The 23,080-nt window shown below is 43.1% G+C and overlaps 1 protein-coding gene across 8 annotated transcripts in view; it reads left to right on the top strand.

The window, feature by feature from the left end:
- The window catches only part of LOC105465735 (TRAF2 and NCK interacting kinase), a 410,880-nt gene that overhangs the window by 302,143 nt on the left and 85,657 nt on the right, over positions 1 to 23,080 (top strand). For 6 of the 8 annotated variants that reach the window (XM_071091238.1, XM_011714324.3, XM_071091239.1 and 3 more), the window contains 4 exons: positions 1,746 to 1,812; positions 5,395 to 5,599; positions 21,831 to 21,941; positions 22,770 to 22,856. In XM_071091238.1, the coding sequence (XP_070947339.1) occupies positions 1,746 to 1,812; positions 5,395 to 5,599; positions 21,831 to 21,941; positions 22,770 to 22,856 (470 nt within the window). The remainder of the gene's footprint in view (positions 1 to 1,745; positions 1,813 to 5,394; positions 5,600 to 21,830; positions 21,942 to 22,769; positions 22,857 to 23,080) is intronic. The other 2 variants (XM_011714344.3, XM_011714334.3) reach the window with 1 other exon arrangement.

Genomic DNA, 23,080 nt, shown 5'->3' with positions numbered 1-23,080 from the left:
AGTTGTATTTATTAACCTACAGCTATGAAGAGATAGGAGTAATGTGACACCTTCCCTTGCTTAAAAGCTCCTCCAAGGGTTCCTCATTGCCAATAGGAAAGTTCTCAGCATGGCATTTATAAGAATCAGTGACCCTTTTCATCCATGCTAGCCTTTCTCCCTCCATAAGGTTTTCTCACACCCAGGCACCTAACTACTCACAGCTCATTGTTTCCTGAACATATTATGCACTGTAATACTGCCAGCCTTACTCATGTGGATATGTTGCTTAGAATTTCCTTTTCCCACAACTACCAGCTGCTAACTGCCTGGAGGGCCACTGACCTTCCAAAGCCTAATTCATTTTTTCTTCAAAGACTTCAAGTCTCTTCATCCATTACGACCAGTGGCACTAGCTGCTCCTTTCTCTGATATCTCATTGCTTTTTTTAATGTACTGCTATTTAGCATATGTTGGAAAGAACACTGTTTCTTAAGTTGGAAAAGTTCTGGATTGAATTCTAAATCCAAATCCTAGATTGACCTTTTATTAATGAGATAACATTGGTTATATTACTTAACCTCTTGTAATTTCAGTATTCTCGCTTGAAAACCAGACACTAATTTGGAGGTTTATTATGCAAAATAAATGAGAGAACAGAGTAAAATATCTAGCAGTAGTGACTGGCGTGGGAGATACCCACTAAATATTCCTTCCCTTTCTTCACAATCATGGAGGCTCTGATATTTACTCATTTCACATATTAGATTTGATCTCTTCCAAAGCAGAGCTTCAATCTTATTCATTCTCACATGTAAACTGCTTCCCATTTTGCTGAATTAAATGACTGTCCCTAGTGGACCAATCAAAACACATTTTAACTATATATATATATGTACACACACACATATATACATATATACACACATATATATGTAATTTTTTTTTTCTTTTTTTTTGAGACGGAGTCTCACTCTGTTGCCCAGGCTTGAGTGCAGTGGTGTGATCTCGGCTCACTGCAAGCTCCGCCTCCCAGGTTCACGCCATTCTCCTGCCTCAGCCTCCCAAGTAGCCGGGACTACTGGTGCCTGCCACTATGCTTGGCTAAATTTTTTTTTTGTATTTTTAGTAGAGATGGGGTTTCACTGTGTTAGCCTGAATGGTCTCGATCTCCTGACCTCATGATCCGCCCGCCTTGGCCTCCCAAGGTGCTGGGATTACAGGTGTGAACCACCACACCCAGCCACTATATATTTTTAATAGTACCTATTGTCAAAAGTTTCTTTGTTGCACTTATCAAAACAATCTAAAGACAGTTTGTGAATCCATGTAAGTCTTAATAACATCCTACTTTAAAAATGGTTAATACCATCAATAAGTTACAAAGGGCCAGTGGGTTTGATATGGGTAGATTTATAGTGCAAATTAACACAAATTATTTTTAATTGAAATTAAATTAATAAATTAAAAAGGATTATTTTTTAATTCCTTATCTTCTCTTCTCATGTGAACATTAGGCACTGGGGACAGATATCTAGAGTCAGCCGAGATAGTCTTGAATGTGGTTAATTTCATATACTGATGGAAACCATTAAATCACAGCCTGGAGACTGTTCCAGCGCTGTGATTTTTACGTTAACTATGTAACTACGTAGTTAACTATGACTCTTTGGGTGTCAATTTATTTATATATAAGAGACCGGGTTGGGCTTTACTGAGCCATAGCATCTTTTTTTGTGCACTAACATGCTGGGATCTTTCTTCAGATGAGACAGAGTATGAGTACAGCGGAAGTGAGGAAGAAGAGGAGGAGAATGACTCAGGAGAGCCCAGGTATGAGAGCAAAAGCCAAGTCTTCTAATGTTCACATTCTGAATTGTGCTTGTGTGAAATTCACTTTCCTTTTGATTTATTGGTTCGTTTTTAAGAATCCACCAGGGTGGTCTTATTTAATTTATTGCCCATGAACATACTCATTAATTTGGGAAAATTTCCCTAGGCAGACCATTACAAAAATGTGGAAATCAGCATATTCTTTATTTTGTCCCCCAAGATTTATGGTCTCTATCCTAAGAGCTTGTTTTCTTACATATGTAACATGTAGAATGGGTAGAAGGCAATTATCTGGGCAATGCAGGACTAAAAATACTTAAAACTGCAACTTTCTGGAGACGTAAGTGGTATTTTCGGACTTGTGTTAGTTTGTGTCAGTTTGTTACTTCATACCTTTGAGAAACCCGTTCAGGCAGCCACTGTCCTTGTCACATGCCTTGGTATTTTCACTGCAGCCTAATCCAGGAGAAAGTGATTTTCAGAAAATCAAATTATATGTAGAGATGAACTCCAAACAAATACTTTTGGGCCATTCCTGTTGTCACCTGTTGGACCCCAGACTCCAGTTCTGTTTTATTGTCATTCCTACATTTTGAATTCCACTTGACTTTGATTCTGACTTTCTTCTAGTCTGCGTTTATAAGTAATTCAGGTTAGTGTGCTTGCACTGCCAGGATTTATCTTTGGTGAGCGAATTCAGCTTGGTCAGTCAAGGAGGGCAAGCCCACATCCCATGGTGCCATGCAGTATACCTGTGAAGTAAGGCTTGGGGGTAATTGCACAAGCAGAAGACTCACCTAGGTATGGCCTCTCTCCTCGAACCATCCAAGGAGTAGACACTAATGCTCCTGAAGGATCAGTTCCTATATCACTGAGGGAGAGCTTTCTGACCAGAACAGGGGCCAGCTTAGCCACCACTGCTAGAATGAGCCAGATACCTTGTGTTCTTCTGTTATGCTAACTCAGACCTACTGAGCTGTATTCTTGCTAAGCTTCTATAAGAAGATGGAACTGAGCTTTCAGAGCCATCCAGTTTTTCTCACTTCACCTGCCACAGGATTCCTCAAGGTCAAAGACCGAATAATTCTTTCCTACCATCTGATACATAGCATGTTGGCCGCCCCCGGATTCGCTGCATAAACAAGATGATTGCCAAGTAGTGACACAGAAAATGAACATTCCTGAAAGGCAGAGGACCAAATGCCCTGCTTTCAGAGAAGTTGTACACCAGTGTTCAAAAGCTTATCCAGAGGACTGTGTCAGCCTTCTGACCACTTCCTGTAGAACTGAGAAACCCTATCTTTCTAACACTTGCTGAACTGTAGAATGGGAGTCACTCAGTGAGCCACTCAGCCTCACCTTAACACTTCTATAATTATAACATGTCATTATATCATGCTGAAGATTATGTTCCAAGTCCTGTTTTTATGGACACATCTAATTAATCTTCATGAAATCCTGAGAAATAGAAAAGGACAATGGTTATCTCATTTTAGAAATGAGGTGACAGCTTAAGGGTTGCAACCAGGTCACACACAGAGTTAATGATTGAGTCACTCACACAGCTCAGATCTCCTGACATTGATTCAACATCAATTAATATTAATGGAGCATCCTCGTGTGCATGGGAGGCTGGGTTCCCAAGCCCCCTCCCCTTTGCACAGGGCAAGTGGCCTGTGTAGATAAACGCCATCATTTGGGGTTTCAGAGTTTGACACAAAGGCTCTAAGTTTTAGAGAAGGCTTGTTAGTAGACACCAAGCATTGTCTATGGAACATCACGAACAAAGCCTTTTTATGTCTTTTCATGGCAGTATCTCACACAGCACACTAACCACTCTCCAAAATCGATCCTTGGTCCTCCTGTCAACTGCCACCAAACCTGCTCCTCCCCCAGCATTCCTCATTCCTGTTCTTGTCACCACTGTCACCCAGCCACCGAAACAGAACCTGCAAGTCATCCCTTACTCCGCGTCAGATCTGCCCACAGGCTTCGTGACCTCTATCCTCAAATGCTCCTTCCTTCCTCCATCCCCTCTGCTCTCGTCCTGGGTGGTGTCCCCACCCCAGAACCACTCTGCAGCAGCAGTCCGACTTGCTGTGCTTGCCCTTGTACTCCTCGCGGAGGTCATCCATTCAGCAGCCAAACCCATCTGCTCATGTTGCTCTTCTACATAAAACCTTCCTGCGCCTGCACGGCTGTGGCGGCCCGCACCTAGCTCTCTGACCTCCTCTCGTACCCTTCTCCCTCTCGTTCACTCTGCTTTGGGAAGCCGGGCTGGTGTTCAGTTGCTCAAAAATAGGGTGCACACCTGTTTTCCCCTCAGGCCTCTAAACCTGCTTTTCCCTCTGCCTGGAACATTCTTCCTTCTTCATCAACTGCTTCCTTCCCAGAGAGGTCTTCTGACCACCTGTCTAAAAAGTAGGGCCTCAAAGCTTACCTCAGCTCCCCGCCACTGTCACTCTTAAACAATTACAATTTTGGTCTTCTATAGAGCCTATTAATACCTGAAGTTATTTGTCTGTATGTGTGTCCCATAAGAAGATAAGTTTAAAGAGGGAATTTATCTAGCAACTGCCATATCCTTAGAGCCTACTACAGTGATTGCCACATAACAGGTGCTCCGTAAATATGTGTTTAATAGATTTATTTCAAATGGAAGCTTCCAGAAAGATTAAAAGGGCTAGGTTGGAATAAACAGAAGTCATTTCTCAGCTCCCTCTTAGGTTGCTGCGCAGAATCAAGGGGTCTGTAACTTTTAGTTGTTCACCTGCGAGTAGGGCAGCCCAGGAACACCAGCAAAGTAGGTAGAGCTTATTTACATCCTCTCGATCTCAGTCGCATGCACACACATTCATGTACAACCACCATTTTACAGAAGAGAAAACTGTTGCCTAAACAGAATCTAGGATCCAATGAGCTGGGTTGAAGTCCTAGCCTCACCCGCTGTGGCCAGAGCCAAACCAAGCCCTTTAAGTGTGGTACAGTCAGGCAAACCCTGACTTGGACTCAGCAAGCTTGGGCGCAGATCCTGGCTCTGTGTCGACCTTGACTCAAGGGTTTTCCATCGCTGGCTCATCATGACTTCACAGGAGCAGTCTGGCCTCTGCCTCATGGGGTTTGACGTGAGGGAGTCGTATGGGTGAGGCCGATCTGTGCTTGTCTAAGTAGAGTAGGTTCCCTTTTTGCCCACCATTGTCCATTTTTATTGAAAATAATCTAGTCTGGGGCTCATGGCTTGCACACTGGCTAAAGTCTTTAAAAACAAATCTTTGCCACGTCCCAAGGGTGAGGGAGTGGTGTGGACAGTCCTGGAGAAGGTGACAGCTCTGAGAATGTGACATCCCTCTGTGGATGGAAGCAGCATTTGTTTGCCACAGTCATACTGAAAGGGAGGCAAGTGTCTTATCCTGATGCTGTTTCTTTGGGGTGAATGATTGAATTAGTGGAGGATCTAGGAGCCTGTGCTCTTCTTTCCCTGTGTGTGGGTGAATCATCTGTCCTGCTTTCCTCCTCCGAGGCCTCTTGGTAGCCATGGCCTCTGCCCCACGTGGGATCCTGATCACTCTCTCCTGCCCACAGCTCCATCCTGAATCTGCCAGGGGAGTCGACGCTGCGGAGGGACTTTCTGAGGCTGCAGCTGGCCAACAAGGAACGTTCTGAGGCCCTACGAAGGCAGCAGCTGGAGCAGCAGCAGCGGGAGAATGAGGAGCACAAGCGGCAGCTGCTGGCCGAGCGTCAGAAGCGCATTGAGGAGCAGAAGGAGCAGAGGCGGCGGCTGGAGGAGGTGAGGACCTTCTCGGGCCACCTCAGACCCCAAGCCTCTCAGTTGTGGTCACTCCCTAGGTGTTCCCTGGGGGCCCACATCCCACCCGTGAGCACACAGAGCTTGGAGGCACAAAGAGCTTCACTGCAAGGGCAGATAAGTCCTGAATGCGCTTACAAACAAAAAGCTTTCCCTGCTTTTTGCAGTGGTGTGGTCTTTTCAGAAAAGCAGGTGAAGGTCATCACCCCTTCCTGTCTCGCTATATATCACCACCTCAGCACCTTCTAAGCTTTACTTAAAGTCACAGCCCCTCCCTCCAGCATGTCCTATTTCCCTGCCTTGCCTTATTACTTTTACACAGCTCTTAGCACCTTCAAATATACTCTACATGTACTTTTACATGCCTGAATGTCCCTACTGGAATTTAAGCTCCATCAGGACAAGGGGATTTTCTCTCTCTTATTCCCTGATGTATCTCTAGCATGTAATAAGTGCCTCATAAATATTTGTGGAATGAGTAAATTAAAATATGAATGAATGAGTGAGTAGTTGAGAGGTGAAATATAGGTGTTAACTAGATCACAGCAAATAAGCAGATAAGTGGAATTTCAAGTATGGAAGAGTAGGACCTGCCTATTGATGCTCTGAATGCTAGGAAGAATGTTTCACAGATCCTTTCCCAGACATCCCTTAGTACCCAGGGCCTGTCCTCCAGCTTGTGGGCAAGACCTGCCTTCAGCAGCAGACACTGCTTATCTGTGTGGGAAGCCATACTGCTAGCCACAGTTGGCTGCATGCCTTGTCCTGGGCCAGACTCTCACCTTGTGGTCTTACAGACATTTGTGAAAGCCTCCTTCCCAGAACTTTGCCCAAATCTCTCAGGCCTCCTTCCTCTGCCAGATAAATCAAAGCCTCTAGACAATTAGGAAACCGAGAGAGCATATCTATTGGGGAAGCTGGGCAGCAGATGAAGGGCGCACGAACTGCTCGGTAATGGGGTAGTAATTTTACAGGTTCCCCAAACACCAGCTTGCTTCTCATTAATGGGCTTGCAGCAATTCACTTGCTTTGTCAGGTGGCCACTGAAGACTTAGAGGGTGGTGAATTGCAGTCACCAGGAGCAGATTGCTTTTTAAATGGTACATCAAGGTCCAGCCTCCCTGGTTTAAATTAGTGAGGGCCTCAGTTCCAGTTTGCAGTAAATCCCATCAACCTCATTATGTCCCTCGGATATCAGTTTCAGACCAGCAACAGTAATACTCAATGGTTACAATTATTGAGTGACTTTAGTGTGTCAAGTACCAGGCAGAATGCTTTGCTTATAGCCACTATCTCATCTACTATACTTATCTCTTTTCCTATATCGATTATCTCTCATGCAAAACTCGTATAATCCCCATTTAACAAAGAAGAAACTGAGGTTCAGGGAGGGAAGTAATTGGTCCGATGTTGCAGGGTACTGTGTTTAGTACTTTACACGAATTGTCTCATTTAATCTTCACAATAATCTCTAGTCTAAAGATAATGTAGCTGAGTCTTAGAGAGGTTAGTAACTTGTTAAAGGTTGAGAAGAAAACCAGGTTTCAGATCCAGGGGATTGGCCTGCAGAGACTAAGCACCAAGTCACCGCATATGTTCTGTCTCTCCACTGATAAGTCAGAGTTGGTATGCTTTTCACATCCTTCACCTGGTCTCTATGTCTATGGACTTTTACCCTGAACATTTAAGTTCTGCACAAGGGCACAGAATCTGTGCCCAACAGATGCTCACCTTTGACCTGGGTTCTGTCTTATGCTCCCAGTCAGAGCTATTGCCAAGGCCTCCTTTGTGTCTCTTCTCTTGTGGCATTTGATCGAACCGCTACCATGGAGCAAGTCAGAGTTCAGCTGACTGAGGCATGTGCATCCACAGAGACACACCCTGTCAATCCTGGCTTCACAGAAGACGTCAGCCAGCATGCATGAGGACATAAGCCTTTTGCTCTGTGTACCAATGGGCATGAGCCTTGGCTCTGCATCAGAAGCAGGAATGCTTCTGGCCACAGAGCATTGATAGATTATACCAGCTTTCTCTTTTGATCCTTCATCTTAGTCTATAGCACAGTGGAGAAGAACAAGGAATACTAAGTACTCAGACAGCTGTAAATTCTGAACCCCTAGGTCATGACATTCTCTCCCACCAGGAACTCTTCTGTCGTGTCCTGCTCCTGCCATGTCCCCTTCTATGTCTGCTTCCCTGGTCTTTGGTGATCAGTCGTGTTTCTGGTGTCCTGAGTAGGAACTTGGACTACATTGTCACATAGAAACTGTTAAAACCCATAGTTCAGCTTGAGAATTTAGCTTCATTGTGAGTCATTTTTCCTTTTGTAGGAAAAGCATTCCCACTTAGCTACTCCTTTGGTCACACATGACTATGTATGTTATAGCTTTTGGATTTGGTGATCTCAAATGTCACCTCCCACCAGAGGTTTCCTAAGGAAGCCCTGCACGTCCTTTACTATCTATGAGTAACCATGTGGATTTGGCTAAGCTCTCTAAACCAGTGTCTGTATATTCTTAGAAGGACTTTGAATATACACTGAATGTGGTCGTTGATCAGCTTTATGAAAAGGATGTGGCTTCAGGCCAATTAAATGGTGTAGAGAAGACTCAGCTTTTGACCAGTGTTGAAGTACAACCTATAACAAAGCTCCAGGAACTTGATGAAACCCAGCTAAAGTGAACAAGTCCATCAATGGTGAGAAAAAGTACAAGGAGGACCTCTTCTAGTTTTACTCAGCTCAATAAAAATTTCTATTACTTGGCATGAACAAAATACAACTTGTTTTATTCTGTATCATGGAGTTAGGATCCAAGAATGGGAACCTTCAGGGGTCAAGGCTTCTACTTTGGTAACTTGAGCAAGTCTGTGGTGAGGTTTGATTCTACTCAAGAGTTTTGAAATGATATTAGTGATTTCTATATGTGTTTCAAAATGCTGAGAGCATTCTATACCTTCATTTTGGGGAGCATGCCTTTAAGTCACAGGAATGAATCAAATAGACCTCAGAAGCACCTGCTCCCTGGTAGTACGTTTTATTCTTTCGAGACTTTTCAGGACACCAACATTCTCGTGTAGTGCCCTTCAAGACCATCCTAACATTGTCCAGTTATAAAAATAACCAGTTCTATCTGGCCAAAAAATATACACTTTGGCTCCATCCCATGAAATTTTTTTTTTTTTTTTTTTTTTTTTGAAGAGGTATCACCTGTATCTTATTGGCCAGTAATCGTGGAGCATTAATGTACAAAGTAAGAACCTGGCAGCCTAAAAATGTAAACTCTCTCTAAGCCTCTAACTTTTTATCGTGACTGAGGCTTTCAAGGATGTTGGACTCAATTGTTGTTGCTGTTTTTAAGCGTGAGGTTGAATGAAAACGTTTTCCCGGGGTCTGTAGGTGATCATTTGACAAATATTCAGTGAACACCTCTGTTGTGTGGGCACCGTGCTAGACACTAGAAATACAGGCTCCCATTGTGACGATGAGATCTGTGAGGGAAACAGTCACGAAGCAAATAATCAGCCAAGTAATCATTTATCATCACAGCAATGACTGCCGTGGTGGAGGAGAGTGGCATGCTAAAAGAGCATGCCACAGGGTGGGAGGCTCACCTGGCTTGGTCGGAGTCCGTCGGAGTCCTGCTAGAGGAGGGAGTGAGGCATGGAGAGACACCAGGCGGGGAAGCCACGGCACAGTCATGCAGGGCTTTGTAGACCATGTTGATCACTTTGAATTTTATTCTAAGAAGAGTGGGAAACTATTGATGTGTCTTCACTAAGGGAATAGAATAAGATCTGCCTTTTTCAAATGAAACTTTGGCTGCTGCAGGGTAAGTGCTGGAAAGAAGCAAGAGTAAGTGGAGGAGACAAGTTAGTCCAGGCCAGAGCGTATGATGCTTTGGACAGATGATGGTAGAGTGGGGATTGAGAAAAGTGGACATGTTTGAGACAAATGTGGCCTGTGGACCATGCAGGATGTGCAAGTTGATTAGACATCAGGGATGAGGAAGAGCAGCCAACAGTAATAGTAGTCCAATCCATGCTGTTGGATTATGTAGAGATGGCCACAGAAGAGGGGCCAAAGATAAGAAAAATAGGAATTATTGGTTTGTGGTAATAAAAGTACACATGAGAAGAGAGTGTGGGCCTGAGCTCTAAGAACTTAGAACAGGCAAGGAAGAGACAGCAGAGAAATTTGATAAGGGAAGTGGAAAGAATGCCTGGAGAGTTTGATGCTATAGAAGCAAAGATTTAGTATTCAAGCATAAGGATGGAGCTAAAGGGGCCAGCTCTGCAGAATGCTGCTCAGAGGTCAGGAAGACAGTAGCATCTTTTGGTTTCGAATGACAAAGAGGATATTTCAAACATAGTTTTTGTGTAGTACTTCCTAGAAATGCTTTCATTTCCTGTCTGTTTCTGGGAAGGGAAGCAACCTGCCCAGGGAGTCAGTAGATCTGCACTTGGAGTGAAAAAACGTCAATTTTTGAGGGCCACCATGTACTACTACTACCTGCGTGCCCTGGCAGTTCTTATTCTCCCTGCACCTCCACTTCCTGAGCGCTACAGATGAGGTCAGTAGCAAAGCTTGTTCCCACCACCAAAGTCGTCCTGAGGATTAACCAGAAAAATGGATATAAAAGAACTTTATTGATTGCCAGAAGCTGGACAGACCTCACTTTTGAGGACTTTTCAAATTCAGCTTCAATACTTTTAACGAGACCCACCTTATGCTTGTGTTGGAACTTTTCATAATTCCATGCTCATCCATTTGCTGTCAGCTTTTTGTTCACATTCTCTGTTACCATACATTTTTCCTTTTTTCTCTTTTTTTAATTAATTAATTTATTTTTTGAGATGGAGTCTACTCTGTCGCCCAGGCTGGAGTGCAGTGGCACGATCATCTCAGCTCACTGCAACCTCTGCCTCCCAGATTCAAGCAATCCTTATGCCTCAGCCATCTGAGTAGCTGGGATTATAGGCATGCTCCACCACGCCCAGCTAGTCTTTGTGTTTTTAGTAGAGATGGGGTTTTGCCATATTAGCCAGGCTGGTCTCAAACTTCTGGCCTCAATTGATCTGCCTGCCTCAGTCTTGCAGAGTGTGGGATTACAGGCGTGAACCACCGTGTCTGGTCACCATTCACTCTTCTCTTAGGGTAACCAAGCCAGTCTCACAGCAGCTCAGCTGTGCAAGCTGAAGCCCAAACCCAGAAAAGCCCTGGTGTGGAAGGTTGTTCTTTGGAACCTTAGTAGCTTCTTCCAAATGCTCCTAGACAGCCCCCACCCACAAAAGAGTGGTGAGATAGTGGGGAAGCTGCCAAGTTTCTTTAAAACTCACAGTGCAGGACAGCATATTGATGCTCTGGAAGTCCTGGGACAGCAGAGCATTTGGTAAAATTCTGTTGAGCATGAAGTTGTATTTTGGTTGACAGCATGGAGTCTAGAACCTAAGACTGCCAGGGGTCAAATCCCAGCTTTCTTCCTTATTAGTAGCATGACCTGAGTCAGTTCTTTAACTTTCCTGTTTTACAGTTTCCTCATCTGTAAAGCAAGAAATAACAATAGCATTTACCTCACAGGGCTGTTGTGAAAATTAAATGAGTTAATTCATAGAAAGCCTGCCGACATCACTAACACACAGTGAGCCCTCAAGAAATACGAGTTGTTCCTGCTATTGTTGTAGGTGCCTTTGACCAAAGTCAGGGAAACAAATTTCCAAAGTTTGAGCTTCTTTATGTGCTGCAGTAAAACGTTTTTGGATTTATTAAAATAAATGTAAATAGGTAAGCTTCTTTCCATGCTTTGGGAAGAATATTTGTTATAATACTAGGAAGAATTCAGTTCTATCATTAAGAGCAATAAATGTCTAATAGTTCTTAGATGGCCAGCTTTAGGTTCATGTAGAGGTAAAATACACCATCTTTACAGGCCAAGGCCAAGGTTTAATCCTAGCTGTGTGGTCTCGGGCAAATTACTTAACCTCTCTGAACCTCAGCTTCCTTATATGCACATTTGGTAAAAAAAATATTTACTTTTCAGGATTGTTGAGAAGTAAATGAAACCATAAATACAGAGGACTTGGCACAATGCCTAACACAAAAACTGGATTGATATTCTTGGGTGAATATTTTATTGTTAGTTTGGAACTGATGATTTCAAAGTATAGTGCTGTTAATTTTTTCATTTTAATGGTGCTCTCTATAGATAGCATTTCCCCATTCCCTGTCTTCCTTAATTGCTTAATGTACCTTCCCTGTTTAGTGTAAAACCTTGACTTTTTCATCCCCTTTGAAGGCGTTTTTCCAGAGCACATTTTCATTATGTCTTACTGGGGCAGTCTATCTGCTGGTGACTTAGCCCGCAGTCCTGGCCTTGTCAGGACAAGGAGGCAGCCCATTCTTCATCCTTTTGTGGATGTCTTGTTTAGTAGGGTCAACTGCCACCTTGGGAAGCCTCCTTTTCCCAGTAAAACCTAGAGGACCTTCCCCTGGAGAAACTGCCTTCTGATGGATTATCTTATCAGAATTTCTTGCCGTCATTTCCAACACCGTATAATTATGATCCCATCATTGCCACCAAGTGGCTGCATGAAATTTCATTTCCTAACAATATCTAAATAAGGTTCATAGGAAACAGAGATCTTGTGCTGAATGAATAACAAGCTTGCATCAGGGAAATAATACCTTACGAGTGACCCTTTCACCAAAAAGGTGAGAACATGGCAGTTCAGTAAGACATTGCCTGGGTTTGAATCTCAGCTCTGCCACTTACTGCCTTTGTAATTTTGAGCAAGACATGACTTCTCTATGCCTCAGTTTGGCCACTTACAAAATGGAATGTAATACATACAGACCACTTAGAACAGTATCTGGCAACTGAGTAAACACCTGAGGAAGTTCAAGGAGAGTGTTACATGTGAAGGGAAGAATCTTGCTTCTCATTACCTGCTTTGTTATTGCTGCCCTGGGTCATCTCTTTCCAGGGTGAGGGCTTGAAGCTGACTGCAGCCTGAGCAAGTGCAGTGGGCAGAAGCAGGAGACAGGAAAATCGTGTGGGTTTTTACCAGTGCAGCATTTCTACCCACTGGACCACACTCCCAGGCCCCAAGCCAGAGGAAAGCACTGTGAGCAAGAATAATTCTCCCATCTCAGAGTCTGGAGTGTTAACACATCAGCACTCCCGAGAAGTGGTCTTTAATTCACTTAATCTTTAACCACAGGTGTCCCAGTGTGTCCTGTGAGCAGTGGCTGGCTAGTTGGAGGCAGCACAGCTTTTTATTCCTGGATGTCATTAGCATCAACACAAGACTGAACACTTTCTAGCTGGGCTTTTGCTCTGTTATTTCAATAACTGAACAGAAATTATGAAACAGCTGGGAACCAGCCTGGCAAATCAGATGCTTATTGTCCAGGACAGAGCGTGCCCATGGGCTTTGGATAATGGTCAGTAATCGCATGCACGTGTAATCACACTTGTGTTTCAGGGAGCTATGTCATCTGCATGGATATAAGGAACCCCACCTCCCAGTGGATCCCCAAAGGGCTTCTTGTTCTAACTTATGTGTTGTGCCATAGGAGTTCTGACTTTGTCCGCTTTGTCACCTGGATCCTGTGATGGGAGGGGTTTCCTGCCACAGTGCGGAAGTTGGGCTGACATCCCTATCTTATAGTGTAAAATGATACTGAAATCTGGAGTCCTTTTGCCCAAGCTCCTGCCTATGCTTTTAAGACATAAGAAGGTAGAATACGCTAGTGTTTTATACTTAACAGCATTTCATACTGAAAAAAAACCCGGAGTTAGGCAGTTGCTGATCCTTGGTGTATCTAGAGTACCTTGCATGGAAGGTAGGGATGGCTTTTTAGTGCCTGCATGCAACTGACATCACACAGACCTACCTTCCGTTGTCTAGGGTCTTCACAGAACCACCTTTATTACATCTAGTCTGTATGTTTTGTGTGTTCACAGTCTTCTTAGTTATTCCTAACCATAGAACTCTGACAACAAAATAGTTTCACATGAAATCTTATTTCACATGATATTTAAGTTGAATTGCTTTTATTTTGACACTTGTTTTCTTTAGTGAGTGGTTTTATAGAATCATGGAGGCTGGGGAATATTAGGAACCTCAAAAGTGATCTCAGCCAATTCTTCTCTCAAAGCAAGAATTCCTTTTGCAATATTCTTCAAACAGGGTTATCGAACCTGTTTAACATATAATCTTACCTTGTATGTCCGTGAGCTTGAGGCAGCACATTCTATTTTTGAACAACTCCTAATGTTGGAAAATTTACCGTTTCATTGATTCAAGTTCTTGTGATATCCCTGCATTATTACAGGTTGTGCCAAATAAAACTGAAATTCCCTGCATATCTGCTCCAGAAATGTGTGAAGACACTAATAATGTTTTTCTACAAATGCTCCCAGTTCCTGCAACCTTTCTACATATAAGTTAGCATCTTTAGTATCATCTCGGGAGTACTGGTGTGGCCCGCTCTGTAAACACTGTGTTAATAAACTGACTGGCTTGTCTTCATAGGACTCAATCTGAGGGTCTCATACTAAGTCCTCAGAATGATGACAGTAGGAATTTGGGGGTTTCATCTGCATTTGACTTTCACACTGACATTCAGAATCATAGGTACTAGGGGTGTCCATCAAGCCATTCTTGCTCCTCTGTATGACACCCGGGAAATCCCATGTGGTTGTTCTCTCTGGAGAAACTGAGACTCAGAGACACTATGGAGCTTGTGAATAATCACATTGACTAGCATCCATAGAAGAAGCAGGATGAAAATTCTTCCGCAAGTCTCCGTGAAGCTCAGTCTGTTTAGAACTGTCATGCCTCTTTCTGTGTCCGTTAAGACCAGCTTGCACACATGTGCTTGACAGTGCTTAGCCATGGGGCTGTCTGCTTACGAAAAGTTGGTCTGTGAGCACAAAGAAAAGCCTTCATTTAGGCAGTTAATTTTCAGGAAAGCTCTCAAAGGGCAGGTTGGATAGTTTCTCTCTCATGGTATAAAGTAGGTATAGAAAGAAAGGAATGAGTTATATCCAGCCTGTCTAGCTTTCTCAATGTTCTCTGATTACTATTTCTGTGAAGAAAAGGTAGGTAACAAGTAAAGACAGAAAGAGGGGAAAATGGCAGCTTTAAAAAGCATTGGACAGTATCTTTTACTTTGTATATACGATGTGTCAACCTGCTTCTTGTGGACCAAAACGAGGCAGCATGGCAAGAGCCAGGCACAGAGTATAAGTCCTGGCCTTGCACTTACCAACCGAGTGAACTTGGGCAAGACATTGGCCTGGACGTGCCTCAGTTTCCTTATCTGTCAAATGGGGGTGATGACAGTATTACCTGCCTCAAAGGGTTTTGGGGGGAATTAAATGAGTTAATATGAGTGCAGTGCTTGGCATCATAGGATGCACGACGTAAGTGTTCTTCATTATTATTCAGAGTTAGCATTCTTTTTATTTCATTGTCATATAGTGAATTCAGAGGTGCCAGACTGCTTCCCCATCACTCTTGTGTCCTTACATAAAAAAAGGTTTGGAACCCCAGTTTTAGTCACAAGGAATCATGCCCTTACCTATAGTCATTGGTTTGCAATGATCTTTCCAAAACTAAAACTTTAGGATATGTTAAATGAGAAAACGGAATGCCCAGAAGCTGGAATACCTCTCATCACAAGTGTAGCTCCATGAAGCTTATACAGAACAGTCCTATTTAAAGTGAGGGGGCATGTGTGATGTGCAGTCAATTCAAAAGACCACACTGGGTCCTTTCATTCTGAGTGTCTTTGAACAGAGAGCCCCTGGGTGGAGGGGATGGTTTGAGGTACTTCCCAAGGAGCCTGACTTGATCTTGCACCAGCCGTTTTCCTGTCCTCTGGAGGCCAACTCGGGTCTTCCACTGTCACAGTGGGGTTTCGTCTCACCACTTTCAGGAGGTCACCCAAGATGAAAAGCAACAGGAGCTCTCCAAGGGCAAATAAGAATTCTGCTTTGTTTCACTCTGAATGGTTAGATTTTTGCTTTGCAATGTAACATAATCTTGCTCTTAGAACGAACAGATTTGCAAGATTACTTAATCTCCCCCCTCATTGAAAGTTTAGCTGAAGGTGACTTACTCAAGGTCAAACAACATTCATTCATTCATCACTTTTTAATTTATTTATTTATTTTTTTGAGATGAAGTCTCACTCTGTCAACCAGGCATGATCTCATATAGTGGCACGATCTTGGCTCACTGCAACCTCCACCTCCCGGGTTCAAGCAATTCTCCTGCCTCAGCCTCCCGAGTAGCTGGGATTACAGGCACGCACCATTACGCCCAGCTAATTTTTGTATTTTTAGTACAGATGTGGTTTCACCATGTTGGTCAGGCTGGTCTCAAACTCCTGACCTCAGGTGATCCACCCATCTTGGCCTCCCAAAGTGCTGGAATTACAGGTGTGCGCCACCACACCCGGCCATCAAACACATATTTACAGAGCGCTGCTATGTGGTCTTCAGTGTTTGTATCGGTGGCAGTGCAGGACCAGAATCTAGTCTTAGTGTTTCCAAACCATTTTATTATTTCCCTGTTGCCTCTCTTGCCTACTCCACTCTCCCAATGACACGTTGCATTGCGGCTATAGGATATTAATTCTCAGATGTGGATATCACTTGAGTCCATATAATGGGAAATGTGATGTATATAAAAGGTGGACCAGGGCCAAGGTTTGTTTCTCATTTTTTTGGCTTATATTCTTCTTCATGACTTTTCCTCATTCCACAAGGGGACTTAAGGTGGCTTAAAGAGATTAATACTTTTAATTAAAAGTAAAATAAACAAGGAGGCAAAGTAGAAGGGAATATAAAGTAGAAGAGAGAAAGAAGATGCAGGCAGGAGCAGGGTCAGTGCCCAGAATGCCTGCACAATGTGGCATCAGCGCTGTTGCCCAGGGCGGTCACTAATCTGCTCTGAGGCCTGACACTCGAGAAAAGAGACAAATGTGAAGTGGTTGAGATTCATGTTGTCCATCAGATAAATCAGTTACTCAGGCAAGCTTTCTGAGATCACACTGAAAACTATACACTTGCCTAGTAAGTAGTGCAATGAATAATGTCTGAGGCAATATTCCCGGCATAAATGCAGTGGTTAGCTTTATTCATCTATTTTGAAGACATCATAAAATGCAATTTTATGGCATTGCAATTCACCAAAGTCACTTCTGTGAGAGCTAGAACACCCTACTGTAGTGCAGACTTTTCTGCTTATCTAAAGTAATCTAGGAAGAGCATTTAAAGAAAAAAAAAAAAAGGTAAGACTTGACTCCACAGCTCTTGTGAGGAACATGCATGAGGATTATTTCTTACAACTAGACCTCTAATAACAATTCAGAATTCAAGGGTTGAGGTGATATTCTCTGCAAAGAATTTAAACAGTGAAAATTCTACATAGCCAATTTGGGACACATGTATTACCTTTGAGGGCCCCCTGAACGGGGGGGACAAAATTACTATTCCCTCATTAAAATTAACTAACAAATTCACATGCTTGAAAGTGCATCCACACAGCCTCTACCTAGAGGTGGCCTGAGGGGAGAGTTCACAGGGAAGATCAAAACTGCCCCCAGTAAATCCCCAGATCCAGCAATCCCACCACTGTATAGCCAGAGGAAGGGAAGTCTGTGTGTTCAAGAGATAGCTGTGCTGCTTTGTTTCGCAGCACTATTCACAATAGACAAGCTATGGAATGAACCCAAGTGTCAGTCAGTGGATGCGTGAATAAAGAAAATGTGGTACTTATATATAATGAAGTACTATTCATCCATAAAAAAGAGTGAGCTTCTGTTGTTTGCAGCAATGTAGATGAATCTGGAGGACATTATATTAAGTGAAATATGCCAGGTACAGAAAGACAAATACCATATGATCTCACTCACTGGTGGAATCTAAGATGTCGCTCTCATAGAAGGAGAGAGTAAAATAGTGGTTACCAGAGGATTGGCAGGGGGCAGTGCTGAGAGACCCGTCAATGGCTGCAAAGCTATAGACGAGAGGAATAAGTGCTGGTGTTCTATTGCATAAGAAGATGACTAGAATTCACAATGTATTACATATTTCAAAATAGCTATAAAAGGTTTTTGAATACTTTCATCACAAAGAAATGGTAAGTGTTTAAGATGGTAGATATGCTAATTATGCTGACTTGATCATTACATAATTTATACATGTATCTAAACATCACATTTACCCCATAAATATGTCCAATTATTACATGTCAATCATAAATATTTAAAAGAAATTTTAAATATTTCATGCCTTTCTCTAATATTTAAAATAAGAAATTTTAAATATTTTAAAATAAAAATAAAAAAGAATTGTCCCAGAAAGAAATTATCCTTGGTGAACACCAACAGAAGACAAAAGGGATATGAAGTCCCTGATTATCTACTCCATAGAGTAAGGCAACAATTGTTAGGGCCTGGAAAACTTTAACAGTAGGTTCTATCCATGATCTCCCCACCAGGAAAAATAATTAAGAAACTTATAAAAAGCCAATGAATGTCCAATTTTAAGGAATATAACTTTTGGCAATGCCTACAAGAAGACATGGATGAAAATGTACTTCTAGGCAGTTCAATATAGGTGGAGAACCTGCCAACAGTTTTAGAGTAGTTGGTTTAAGCCATTCTTTTCTGATAGCAGGACCACTATCTTCATTATGCATAATTTGAATAAGATCTAGGAATGCTATTTGATTCTCCCCTTTCCCTTTTTTTCCAGCTTAGACTCTTATTCCCTTATTTTTCACGCCTTTCTCTAAGATGGCAAACAGGTACATGCCAGTGCCAACTATAGGTGACTCTTTTTAGAAGAACATTCTCCAGTTATGTCTGTGCTCAACATAAAAGAATGTTCCAGCCAATAAGAGCTACTTAAGAAGGGCATCAAAGAGCAAAGGTCTGGTACAAAGCTCTGCAGGGCTTTCGCCTTTTCTATTACTTATCCAATTTGCAGTATTCAACACAACAGATATCATTGGTGGCTGGCCTGATATGGAAACAATGGGAGATAAAAATAAGTGGAACAGAGATCTTGCCCACAAACAGCTTTCAATCTAGATTGCAAAGTTGGTAAGATATACTCAAATAACCATACTATGAGGTATGGAAAGATAGCCATGCCATCAGTATTGATAGGAGGGAAAATTCTACAAAGAAATTTAAGAGGATACTGTGTTGTCTTTTCCTCAAGTTTCTTACTCTGTTCAGCTCAACAAACTCTTAGGTGCACCCGCCAGGTGCCAGCCCCCCATGTGAGGGGTTGGGGTACAGCAGAAATCAGGCACTGGCCTTGCCCTCAGAGAGCTGCTTCTAGCAAGAGTCATCAAAGCTTTGTAAAGGTGTCTGCCTGAGGCCAGGGACTTGGTCTTGCATTGATATGTTTTTATATATCCCCTCCCTCAAACAGCCCCATGCGCAGGAGGAGAGAAAGCAAACATTTTTTCAGGAATGGCATTAACATTGAGACACAACAGCTGGAAATTGGCAGGGTGCCCTCAGAAGGCTGGGAAAGTGATTCATTTTTCCAGCCTCACCATAGGAACCGAAGCCCTGGCAGATGCCTCCATGTGTTAGCGGCGGCTGATCCGAGTGAGATCATTATTAATTATTAGTTACTTTTGAGTGTCTTTCGCAGAAACTACAGAGTACTTGGGAAGCCCAGACACTCTTGAGTTGCAATCAATACTGTATACACCTTGCACGGGAACCTGAGTGGCATGTAATTATAAACCAGTATTGATTCCTGGCAAAGGGGTTCAAAATGTATAAATCCTTCACATGAAAATCAGCTAACTCTTCAAAGGACTTGATTATTTTCCTTTCCTTAAGAAAGAGATGGATGGTTGGAGTAAGAAACTTGAAATGTTAGCTAAATTAGGGCTATTTCCTGCCAGGATCCAGATCTGTACACATAATTATTTTATTCTCTGTGCTGGCACTGATTCACTTTGGTTGAGTATTGGAAATGTCTCTGTTTTGGGTCTGTAATCCAAATTATTCAGTCCGTGTCTATGCTGATGTTTTCTACTCGCATCTTCCTATATTATTTTTCTGTAAAACAAATACTCGCATGTCTGGGATTTGCCTCATGCTGGTACCCACCCCACTCCTGCTTTTCCTGCTCTTCTCTATCCCATCGTCCAGTTTCCCCTTGGCCCGGAACTTCACCTGCCCTCTTACAACCTATCGTCACCAAATCCTGCCTATTTTATTTTGGCCTAATTCTAATTTCTGCTTCTAAATTGGTGTCCACTGAAGTCCTATTAGAATGACCAGAAATCTGTATAGTTAGTCTTTCTTCCTCTTGGCTGTGTCTCTATCCTCAGCAGTGATTACAAACATGGACTCTCATCCCGCCTTTGCTGAAATCATCGATGCCCTATCATTTTATGCCTAGATCCACAGAATGGCCTTGCACTGCTTTTCAGTTTCTAGTGTTTCCCCTTTCCATGGCTGATGGGAAGGCCTTTTGAAAATGCAAGTCTGATCAAGTCATTTGGCTGCATGAAGTCCTCCAATAGCTCTCCTTCGCCTGCAATCTAAGATGGACAAATCACTGTTGATCTGGAAGTGACAGAAACTGACTCTTAAGAGATGCAGCTTATCTCCCAAGACCCAGAGGTTATTGGAAGACAGCAGGTCCAGAGGATTGCTGCAGGAGCTCCATCGGGAAGGCTTCCCCATGAGCTTCTTTGGCATTTTGAATCTCTGTAGTTGGTTTAGCTGGGGCTGAGACACAAAACTTGTGTACAAAACTATCTCCCTGGTTGTGTAGAGCTAACTTACCAGTGTGAGACAGTCACAATTTACTCTCCTCTGGGTAGGTACCTCATGTTTCCTGAGCCATGCAGTGAAATCGTATTGAGAATGTTACAAGGGAATGGGCCCCCTGGTATGTCCCCTCTGAACTTCATATATGAGGAAAAAGAAATCCCAAAGCCAGTAAAGGATCTGACACAAAGGGCCAGCCGCCTCTCTCAAAAGGCACACTAATGCCATGATGTATGAGAAAACACTTGGTAATATGTGACAATCCTGTGCATTGCAGGATGTTTGGCATCATTAGCCTCTCATGCTAAATGCCAATCATGCTCCTCAGTCATCGGAACCAGCAAAAATACTCCTCACATGCCCTTAGATAGTTGCAAATGCTTCAGCGAGAGGTAATGGCACTGCCCCTACTTGAGAACCAATGGCTCCTGTAACTGCTTGGCCTAGTTCTGACTTCTAAAATGTTCTCCTTTCCTGAGAGTATAATGAAGAGCCAGATACTTTGTAATCTTCCTATCACTCATCTGGCTTCTCTGTAATGATTGAGCTCGGATGCTGGACTCACATTGTCTGGCTTTGAAATCAAGCTCCACCACTTACTGGGTGTGACCTTGAACCATTACTCAATATCTCCATACCTCAGTTTTCTCAGATCAAATGGGAATAATAATGACATCTACTTATTTTTGTGAAGATGAAATGAAATTAAGCATGTAAACTGTTTATCACACTGTCCACTGTTGGAGGTATGGTAATTGTATGAGGTGATGATGATGATGATGGCTCCCAAGCATAAGGGTCTTATTCAAGCAAGAACTTGAAACTGACACTTAATAATGAATACTCCAGAAAACACAGACAGGCAGCATGATATATGAGAAAAGGTAGCCAACTAGGTGGGAGTCAGTAAATCCTGTTGCATCCTCTGCCATCAATTCTGTATGCCTTTGAATATGTCACTTCACCTCTCTGATTTTTATATACTCTGAAATTTTTGTGTTACATGGTGTTAAAAGATTGAATGACTTAAGCAGTGTGAAGTAATTTGATAAACAGCTTGATGATATGTAATAAATAACCTGTTTGCATTGGTGTTTTCTACCCCTGACTTGAAAACCCTCACCAGCCGTGGGGAGAACACACTTAACAGGAACTTCTTGGTGAGAGTCCACTTACATGGTAAATGGCAGGATGTTAGCATGACACTGAATCTCTGTCTCACCCACTCCCTGCCAGTGTACCCCCCAACAGCCCAGGAGAGAAGAGCCTTGGAGCATTTAGGCATCTCTCATTAAAAGTTCGTGTCTGAGGTCCAACAGCTTTTCCTGCTGGCTCCCTGACACCCCCACGAGGGCCTGTTGCCTTCATGGTTGTCTGCTTGTTGCCCCACAGCAACAAAGGCGAGAGAAGGAGCTGCGGAAGCAGCAGGAGAGGGAGCAGCGCCGGCACTATGAGGAGCAGATGCGCCGGGAAGAGGAGAGGAGGCGTGCAGAGCATGAACAGGTACAGCTGGGACCAGGAGCCCCAGTGATGGCCCCCTGGGACAGCACCAGTCGTCTCTGGGGCGTGGGTCACCTTTTCTGAGGAATGCTCAGTTTACATGGGTTTTTACTCTTCCTCAAGCAATTATGCTCGCCTATTCAAGAAGCCAAATGCACAGCCCTGGCATTGCCCACTCATTCAGCCTTGCTTCCTACCCAGAGTTTCCTGACATACCCGGATCTTCTGATTCTCCCAACCCTTGGTATCTGATTCGAAGGTAGCACTGAAGCATGAAAAATCAGCCAAGTCCCACTCTTTCACTGCTTCAGAAGAGCTTTTCTACTCATGCCATCTCTGGTCTTTATGACTTTGAGTTATTGCTGCAGGCCCCTCTCTGCTAGAATCACATTCTGACAGCACAGTGAAACTCGGCAGGATGGTTCCATTACAGAGACAGTGCACGATGGCATTCAACAATTGTCTTATCCCTGCTGCTTGCACAGGAGCCTGTGAACTTTATAGCACTGTTAATTCCAGGTAGTCCATAAAGAGAGGACCCTGGAATGAAAAGCTTTAACATGTAGCTGGGCTTCTTAAAACCAAGTAGTAGCAGTAAAATGCTGAGCCATCTCAGTCAGCTGTTACAAGTAGAGGGGCTTGTGCTTTTCATTATGCTGAAATGCATTTGCTTCCACGTGACATACTCTTCCTGCTTTGTAAGGAGGTATTTGGGTATTTTCCCCCTCCTTTCTTCTATACTTTACTTAGCAGTTCTTGTCACCTTTGAAATTACTGGTTCATTTCTCTTTCTTTCTGTTCCTCTGAATTCTCTGCTGCCTACCTCTCCAGGAATACATCAGGCGACAGTTAGAGGAGGAGCAGAGACAGTTAGAGATCTTGCAGCAGCAGCTACTGCATGAACAAGCTCTACTTCTGGTAATGGGAAAGCCAAGAGCCAGCTGACCTGCTCTGTGTTCATCTTGCAAGTGTTTGTGTGTGTGTGTGTGTGTGTGTGTGTGTGTGTGTGTGTGTGTCCTTCTAACATGCCAGTGCAGAAGAGGGGATCTTCCAAGCCTCAGGGACCTCAAAAACCTCATAGAAAATTAATACATTTTCCGATTGATTTTGCTGAGTCCTAATACATTTAATACAGTTGTTAT

Source organism: Macaca nemestrina, chromosome 2 (assembly GCF_043159975.1).
Source record: "Macaca nemestrina isolate mMacNem1 chromosome 2, mMacNem.hap1, whole genome shotgun sequence".
In the NCBI taxonomy this organism is placed as follows: domain Eukaryota; kingdom Metazoa; phylum Chordata; class Mammalia; order Primates; family Cercopithecidae; genus Macaca; species Macaca nemestrina.
The sequence above is the reverse complement of the archived record's forward strand: the minus strand, read 5'-3'. Positions and strand labels throughout refer to the sequence as shown.